Source organism: Gavialis gangeticus, unplaced genomic scaffold (genome assembly GCF_001723915.1).
Source record: "Gavialis gangeticus isolate Ggan-Ray unplaced genomic scaffold, GavGan_comp1, whole genome shotgun sequence".
In the NCBI taxonomy this organism is placed as follows: domain Eukaryota; kingdom Metazoa; phylum Chordata; order Crocodylia; family Gavialidae; genus Gavialis; species Gavialis gangeticus.
Window position 1 is genome coordinate 12,312,906 of NW_017729018.1, and position 9,341 is coordinate 12,322,246.

At 42.5% G+C, this 9,341-nt stretch overlaps 1 protein-coding gene across 1 annotated transcript in view; it reads left to right on the forward strand.

The window, feature by feature from the left end:
• Positions 1–9,341, forward strand: part of STK11 (serine/threonine kinase 11) — a 75,709-nt gene that overhangs the window by 20,860 nt on the left and 45,508 nt on the right. The window contains exon 3 of the mRNA XM_019513546.1: positions 8,922–9,005. Coding sequence (XP_019369091.1) covers positions 8,922–9,005 — 84 coding nt within the window. The remainder of the gene's footprint in view (positions 1–8,921; positions 9,006–9,341) is intronic.

Genomic DNA, 9,341 nt, shown 5'->3' on the forward strand with positions numbered 1-9,341 from the left:
TCACCCAGGTGGTCAAGAACCTGGATGCCCCTTACCAGGTCGTCGCCTGTGGCCAGGACCAGGTCCAACAGGGCATTTCCTCTGGTGGAACTGTGCACCTCCTGAATTAAGTGGAGGTCCTGTATCTCGGCCAGGAACCTCTGGGAGCGTTCTGACCTGGCTGACTGTTCCTCCCAGCAGATGTCCGGGTAATTTTAAATCACCCATGACAACTACATCCCTTGCCTTAAGTGCCTTTGCAAGCTGGCCCGAAAATTCCCGGTCCAGCTCCCCTCGGTTGGGGGGTCTGTAGTAGACCCCCACCATTAGATCCCTCTCCCCACAGCCCCCTTTGTATCTTGACCCAGAGCACTGCTGCTTGCCCCTCTGACCCCGTTTTGCTGGTAGAGGATGTGTATTGCTCTTTGACATAGAGCACTACACCCCTGCCTTGCTTTCCTTCCTTCTCTATCCCGCCTGTAAAGCCTATAGCCCCTAATGCTAACAAGGTGAAGGAAGCAGAGAGTCTGTGAACAGTTAGTTCCTGCCCTGGTCTGAAGTCTACACATACTTGTGTGGGATGTTCGGGAGACTGGAGTCTGACTTTGTTGGTAAATCAAATAACAGAAGTCTCACCCAAAGTTTTTTCTCCAGCATGGCTGTTCCTGGCACTTCTGGCATGATGTGGCCGGCCTGCCTCTCTGCCCAAGGGATCATGCCCATGTCTCATGTCCTGATGGTGGTAACAGGTGGCTTCAGGCAACAGACCTTGCTAAGCAGCTTTAAGGAAGGTTCTAATTCCTGCACTTGGCAATTAAAGCAAAGACCTCTGGGGTAAAAACACAATGCAGGCAATCAAATATTTGCACCTGCACCCAGGCAGTCTCATTCTGTCCTGCCAAAGCCAGGATCTTTTCACTGTTTTGTTTTCTATGCTGACGTTTTAAAATTTTAAAAACACAGTTAGGTGTTTATAAAAGCAGGGTCTATAATTTCCTGTTGGAAGAAAACAAGATGTAATTTCAATAGAATGGTTTCTGTTGCAGTGTTATCTAGAGGCTCCAACCAAGATTAAGGCCCCATTACGCTGGGTACTGCGCATAAATAGTCATGGGTAACCAACATTGCTTGTTACTCATCATTAACCTCTAACGGAGGGAGTTCATGTAGGGGATAAAATAACTGTTGGCTGCTGGGGTTCTTGTTTGTTGTCCTACGTTCTCACTAATGCATCAGCAATGAAAGCAAATGAACTGTGGCTTGCTGGGTTTGTACTCCAATTACTTTTTCACCCTGAAGGGCATTCAGAACAAACCTCCTTCATTGTTGTGCACTTAGTTCTCAAGGCAGCAGCACAGCCCCAAAGACCTGGTTCTTTGCTGGCCTTTTTGGGTGGGGTGACAAGCCACTCCTGTGCTCATTCAGGGTATTGTACAATTGGCATGTCAAAGCTGAGCAGAGAAACTTGCCCACAACCTGTAGAACCATTTAGGCAAGGATTCTCTTAACTCTATGCTACCCTAGTCCCCTGGATCAGCAGCAGCCACTGGAAGCAGAGTTTAAGGCTGTACAATTACCAGTGTTATCATATCAAAGAATAATGGGATTTTTTTTTCACAATGACTCGAGCAGTCTCCAGGTAGCTGGAATGTAAAGAATGTGACAGGCTCTGACATTGTGTATTGCCTCTGTGCACACTCATGCCATTGAAGCATCTCATTCTTCACAATGCTTACATATTTTCATGAAAGAGAATTTAACTGCAGCAATGGGAGGTCTGCTAAGCACTGATTTAACCCCTCATAGGAAACTGCTTCTCCCTTTTCTTAACATCTGCAATGTAAGAGCTGCAAATACTCTACACGTGTTGAGTCAAGTTCTTGAGGGATTTTTAGGATTGCTTCGGTCATTAACGTTGAATTGGATATCTGGATAGGTATTAAGGAAGCTTTGAGTTTTTATTTTTAAGGCAGCTCAATTGCAATCTAGTGCTGTTCTTTTTTTTTCTTAGTTTGACTTCAACTTCTAATCTTAATTTGACATCAGTCTTGATAAATTGGCTATTTTGGGTCTGGTAAGACTGTTTAAAGATGGTTATGGGACGCTGATTTTCTATAAATGCCAGTTGCATTTTGGCTAAGTATAAAGAATTGAAGCAATAAACCTGGTAAATTAATGTGTGCTGTAGAAAATGTAGGTTGGCAGTAAGCTCTCACAGTAAGACTAGCATTGTTTTGCAGTTTAACCAGTCAGGTCACACTAGAAACTTGCTGTGGGAAAAAGTAGCGTGTGGGTATGGAAAGCTGTTTGCTGCCAGTTCTTGGAAAGTTCTGTTTTGTCAGATGCTGAGACCAGGAAGTAGGGAGCAAGATGGAAAAAACCCTACAATAATACATTCTGCCAGGGAGAGAAGCTATGTGGATCCAAGACAAAGTCTTATTGCTATCTGGTTTTAAATGTACCTCGGCAGTAGCTTTTTGCTTCAAGCCTGTGGATAAGCTTCTGAGTGATAGCTAAGGGATGGATGTCTAATTCTGGATTCAGATTTAAACGAAGAGCCTAGGTAGAGCTTTAATAAAAGGAGACACTTTTGTTCAGAACCTTGTTCAGAACCATGGCTTTTCTGAAAGGATTTCAAAGCACTATAAAAATGAGGAAACGTAAGAAATTGCACCTTCTCTAATAGTGTGCAGCTTCCACGGAGGCTGAGCACATCAATGGTTTAGCAGAGCACAGTAGCAAAGAGCAACCATTTAGGACAGAAGGTAACAATGTTTGTAATACCATGGGGATTGTGAGTAGGATGCATTGATCAAGGTAGTCTTGGCTAATATGCAGAGGCTAACACTCATTCCCATCTCAAGAAAAGCAATGTATGACAAACAAGTAGTACAAACGACGATAAATAACCTCTTCCAAATGCTTTTCTTAAGGACATATAGACTTGGTTCCTGCAAACACCTCCACCCAGGCAGACCCTGTGCCAGTTGTAGGTCAGGTGACAAGCAATCTTTTGTCTCATCTAAAAGATAGTGGGGTTGTGGCTATGAAGATCTTCAGATTATGAAACCTGTTACTCAGACTCCCAAATATAAGTTTAGCGGCTGACCTTTGCACCCCGGAGTGTGCCAGTTTGTCTGGATTCCTAACTGGCATGATGCCCCTTCCCCACTTCCTGCTTCCTGAGCACTACCTGGGGGTATGGGTTCAGCAGGAGAGAGTTGAAAGCTGTTAGACACCTTCTGCAAGCCCTTTATTCCAGTGGTTCTCAATCTGTGGTATGGGTACCACCAGGCCAGCGGTAGACAGACAACCTGTTAGTGGTACGTGTTAACAGATTTATTATAATTACTTTATGACAAAAATTTGCCAGTGGTACTTAAGGTTGTATCATTTTAAATTGGCAATGTGCAGTCTGTCAGAGTTTGGGAATTGCTGCCTTATTCTGATTCTTGATCCCTCCTATCCATGTGTCAATCCAATTTTTGCTTGGCATCTTTCATCTGACAGAATCGAAACCAACTGACTTAGCTCTAGGCCACTTTAATGAGAGTTGATGGGCACAACACTAGTGGGGTGGGGTGAAAAAGATGGCCGTTCCATTGAGGGTGGGAAATCTCGGTTAAAATGGTTTTAATTGTTTGGTGAACTGTCGCATGTTTAATGACTCCACCCAACTTCCCTTGCAGCAAGTGAAACTAGGTGCCCAAACTGTCTTGTCCTGCCAGTTTTCAACCTTGGGATGTCTTGCTTTAGATTCTTATTGTTGACTGCAGGCTTGGAAAGATGGTGTAGACTATCTTGAAAAAATAAATTAAATTAAATTTAAAAAACCCCGTTTTGTGAGCTTCTACCCCCCACTTGAGGGCATTGTCTCTGTAATTTAGCCAAAGCTTTTCAAGTAGCTTAATGCAGTCGGCAGAGGGAAAGGGAAGTGTCATCTTTGCGTCGGTTCCAATTTTGTTGCAGATTCAATTTCCCTGTTAGCTTTTGTGGTGCATCTCAGGCCTTTATGTATGTCTGTCGGAAATGTTTGGCAGCACGTTGCAGCAGGATTTCCAAAACTGAAAAAGCTCATTTTCATTTAGGAAAGAAACTTAATATGTTTAGGCTTTTTTATTTGCTTTGGGTAAGTCTTCCTAAATACACATCATAAACTAGCTGCCCAGGCTGTCAATTCTTTTGTTGGAGATGGAGCTTGTTTAGGTCACTGGTGGCTTTGCTGACTCTCTCCACAATTTTTTGACAATAAATTTTTACCATCTCTGTAGGACAACTCATGTTCAATTGAGAGCTCCCCTGGATTGTGCATGGTTGGAGTGAAATCTGCCTATTTTAAAAATGGATCAGGGAAATCTGGACTGTGTATGTGCCCTACAAAGAGAAGTCCCTGTGTACAGTGCTGTATTGAACTAAAGTGGCATTTCAGTCCTCTTGAGCAGTCCATCTGAAAGTGGCAATGGCTGCAAGCTGTTCTGATTGCAGGTTGGATATTGTTCTCTTAGCAAATTGCCACTGGGACCCTAAGCTACTTTGGAGTATCCTTCCAAGAGTCTCTGGAGTCCACTGAAAGTGCAGGAAAGGCATGATCGTGACTGCTTCCGCTTCCCACAGGATTGAGATCTTGTTAAAACAGGCTTCCCTAAATTGCACATTTTCTTAAGTCTTTTCTATGTGCAGTTTTTCAGCACAGATCCATTTTGTAAACTAGTTACACGGTGGAGTACTAGGAGCATGAGTGAAGAGCTCTCCTTACTGGAGAGGGACATGCTGTGTGAGACCTGAGAATGTAAACTGGAGTGACTTTCTAGTCACCATGGATTAAGAATGAATGCTGTTTGCAGCTAGAACACAGGCCAGCTTCTAGGCTTTAAAGGCCTTGTTTTTTCCCTTGGTTTCCATGCCTTATAGTTAATCATTCTGCTCTAGATCCGTTGGGGCAGCCCAGGTGGCTCCATGTGTGAGTGGTCCCTATTTAATGGGGCAAGGGAGGTGGTCCTGCTGCTCAGACTGGCTGCTGGCTGTATGTCTCTCACTCCTAAGAAGACTCATGCTCTCCTCGGCAGATAGCAGCATTCAGAAGCATTGAACCTCTGGCCAGTAAGCAGCTGATGTCCTTGAACACTGCTGGCATGCCGCCTCTAATAAGAACATTGCCTCTCTTATAACCTCCCAGCATAAATGAGGGAACCAGTGACTTGCATCTGGATTTGCCGTAACTGTGATGTGGATGATGTACACCCAGTACACACTTACAAGAGTCCAGTCCAATGAATTATATTTTAACTCAGTGAAAACCATTTTGTTTGAAAACTTATTTTAAAGGATGCTAAAGTTTTTTACTTCTTCCCTAACCCCATAGAAACAAGCACTTAAATTCTGTCACAATCCAACTCTTTGCTCTGTACCCCTCCCACTATCTACATCAAGAAATCATACATTTCTGCTTTTTTGACCTTTGATTTCGCTGTTCCCATAGTCAGTGTTGTGGTTCATCAGAGGGGAGTTGTGAGCCCAACAGACATTCACTGCTTGAACCAGCATGCATGCAGTCATGAGCCAACCCAGAGCTGGGTTGTGTGTGCCTTAAAGTGTAGATGCAGCCCAAAAAGATCAGAGACTGTTGCTTTCTACTGAAAAGAAACAAGTTATATTCACCAGTCACTCATCATTTCATACCTTCATGTTTGATCCATGGTTGTCAGGCTTAAAATGCAGTGGGACAATATTTGAACTTTTAAACAGGGTTTATTTAAAAACTAAAAATTCAAAGCTAGTCAGCTAAGATTTTGTAGACTGTTGTCTTTGCAATTTGGGACCCAAATGCCACTATCTTGTTGAAAGGTATCTTTTTGCAGATCCTTCTTAAAACCTTTTGAATGTTTGAGAATAATTTGGACAAAAAAAAAGAGCATCAGTAGAGGGCACTACAGACCTGCCCAGATCATTGGTTGTTGCATAAGAGGAATTTGAATTGTTGTTGAGCATGATTCACCTGTACCTAATTTTGGCATCTGCGTTTTTAGTCCCTCTGTAGTAAGAGCTAATGGATAGGGTTCCAGGCCAACAGAGACCTCTGGAAATGGCCAAGTACTGAATGTCTCTGGCTGTGCTTCTGCAGTGATGCAGTGATTCACCACGCTCTTGGCAGTCTCTCCTAGATATTATCCATTTCCCTCTTATGGTGATGGATGTAATGCGTCGTGTAAGATGTAACGCTTTTGGACAGCAGTGATGATGATTAACTATGCAGCTTCAAAAGGGGTTGAGGGGAAGGGAGTGGGTTAGTCATGCATTAAAACCGTAGACTTTCTTACCCATAGCAGTGCTTTGCATCTCTTTTTGAAATCCAGCTGTCACACATGTAAACTTTCTCTCAGCGAGTCTGTCATTCCTTCACTTAATTCCTGCCTAGAGTAGTAACTGAGGAAAACTTAATTTGAAGTAGTTGAAGTCTAGTCTCTTCCCTGCCCTCTATGTTGTCCGTGCAACTATGCCATCCTTATTCACCAAGAAGGGTGCTAAGGGAGGTGTGGCACCTACTCCTTAGAGGGAACATTGGAGGTGCCCCAAATTTTTTCTGAAATACATGACATTTAATATTAAACTGATTCAGCTGTTAACCTTTCTGCTATTTTTTCCACTAAAGTATTCCTTTTTTTAGTGTTTTAGTTGAAATGCTTCATCCTCCTCCTGTTCTCAAAGGTGTTGTGTTTTACTACATAGCAATTTTAGATGTTACTTAGAAGTAAGATTACAGGAGGAAGTACCTTACTCTAGCTTGATCTTGAGGTCAAATTTGATCTTATGGTCTTTTCTGGCTCTATGGGTCTTTAAATTTCTTTTAACGGGGGGCGCGTCTACATGAGATGCTTACTACACGTTAGCCTAGTAGCACCGTGCAGGAGCATGGCAGTTAAAAATGTGCTAATAGCTTACTGCGCAGTGTTATTAGGCTACTGTATGGTAAGCATTACAAAATAACCATGTGCCAGTGCAAGTTACTGTGCATTTAATTTAGTACTTTATTAAGCAAGTATTCAACGAAATGCGCAGTATTTTAAGCACATTAATGAACGTGTAGATGTGCCCAGATTTGTCTTTTCATATGTGGACAGTTCCGCTATTTTTTCTCTGGAGTTAATTAGTCATCTGCTCATGATTTATGCTGAACCGAAAGTCATTTTAATAAGTGACTATAAAACAACAATGCTGGCAGGAAGAGGTGTGGAGTAAATTTTAAGTACTTGGAATTATTTTTAAACTCCCTCTGGAAACCGACTAACCTTCATATTGTTATTCCTGTTAAATAGGAACTAGTATCCTTAAACAGGATGTAGTCTGAGATGGCGCCTGATGCCACGTGTATAAAGAGAAGTAATGTACCTACTTGTGCAATGGTATGGTATACTGTGACGGACAGGAGAATAGTTCTTGTTTCTCCTGCTGCTGCTAAGTACATGTCCTGGAGCATGAGGTGGGGCTGATATCCTGATTGAATTTATCCTAGTTTCTGTAACTGTAGATGAGGTGCATGCAGGCAGAATCCCGAAGTGCAGAGATAAAAGGTTTGCCTTAGAGCTGGCAAATATTATAGAAAACTCAAGGTGCGTCTTTCAGGCTAGGGTTCAGCTGCTGAAGTCACTTGTGAGCTCCAGTCTCCTACACCTACAGCTTTTCTGGCAAAATAGCTTGATTTGGGGGCAGCTACTGAAGCTGTGCTTCTGTCTGTGATACCATTTGGGGTAGTTCCTGGCAGCTTTTCCTTGGAGCTGTTGTCTGGGCTAGAGCCAGATTCCAGCTATAGTTTCTTATTGGAGAAGGGCATACCCTGCATAGGTAGGCATACTGCAGTGTGTGGCATGTCCCTGTGTGTGCTTGCTTCATTTGAAAGCAAGCAATGTGCTCTCTAAGGGTGGCCATGGAAGAAATCCTAAATCAGCTGTTCCGTCTTTAGGGCAACACAGCTGTAGATTGCTCCTCTTGTTTTTGAGCTTGCCGTTGTCCAGCTCTGTCCTGCTTGACAAGTAGGAGTGCTTCGCTACTATTCAAGGAGTGAAGCAAGCTTAGAGGTGGGCACTTGCTAGCCTTGATACAGAACCTAGGAAGAAAAACACAATAGAAAACATAGCTGTGGAGTTGATAGACACATGGCATTAAGTTAGACTGCAATATCAGCGCAGGAGGTCTGAACGTGTTTGTGTGCTCTGCAACATCCTGGAACCTAAATTCAGGTTTTGACTTAGTGTACGTGAAATGTGAGATGCTGCCTACAGATAATAATGGAAATGTTCTGAATGCTTACATATATGTCACTAGAATATTAGTCTTTAAGACTGTGGGGCAACTGCATCTCTGAGAGAGAGGGAAAGAGAGATTTTGCCCAGGATCTCTGAGTTGGAAACGAGACCCAGCTCTCACAACTGCCATCCTTGTGCTTTACTGTGCCTGAGCCGAGCAGAGTGCAAAAATAACCATAATTTTAAATGCAGCAAAATACTTCAAACCAAGTCCAGAATCCCTCATGTTTAAAACTGAAAGTAAAGGCATAGAAGTAAAGAATGATTTTTTTTTTTTACACAATTTTACTGATCTCTGGTAGGAATAATGTGTTTATTTTAACCTAGGTTGAACAGTTCTCCCATTGTCAGTGTGTTCTCCTTTTCATAAGCACCTATTTTAGCTAATGGAACCCTGCAGAGCACACCTGCTTTCAATCCTAGTTAACCAACAGGTAAGTTTTTTAGGGTCTGACCTTGGTCTAATAGACTCAGAAATAAGCTTAAAGCTGTGTCACTTGAACAGAATGTATAGCTAATCTTGGGTGAAGCAGCTGGGATTAGCACAGTCTAAAATGTCTTTACAAGTCAAATGGCTCTTAAAAGAAAAATCAGGTTATTTCAGTAGTAAAGAAATACTCTTTTTTTCCTCTCTTCCTCCAGGGAAATTCAGCTCCTGCGACAATTACGACACAAAAATGTCATCCAGTTGGTAGATGTGTTATATAATGAAGAGAAGCAGAAAATATATCCTTTTTCACTTAGGTGTTGCTATGAAGGTTTGGATTCTTGTTACTTCTGTTGCATTGTTTCTGAATCGTTTAAAGTTGTAGGATACAAAAGCCAAAAGGATCTGTTTCTCCCTGGTAGTCAGGGCTTGACATTTTCACCAGTGTTGACACTGTGCTGCATGCTTGGAATATTTTCTCCCCGAGGAATATTAAGATGGGAAGTATTGATCCTAGTTCATAAATGCTTAGTTGGGGGTGAGGGGAGTGAATTGAGATAAACATATTGTAACTTGGTGAAGGTCACACAGTAACTCAGATCTGGAAATAGAACCTAGGAATGAATTGGTGTTGT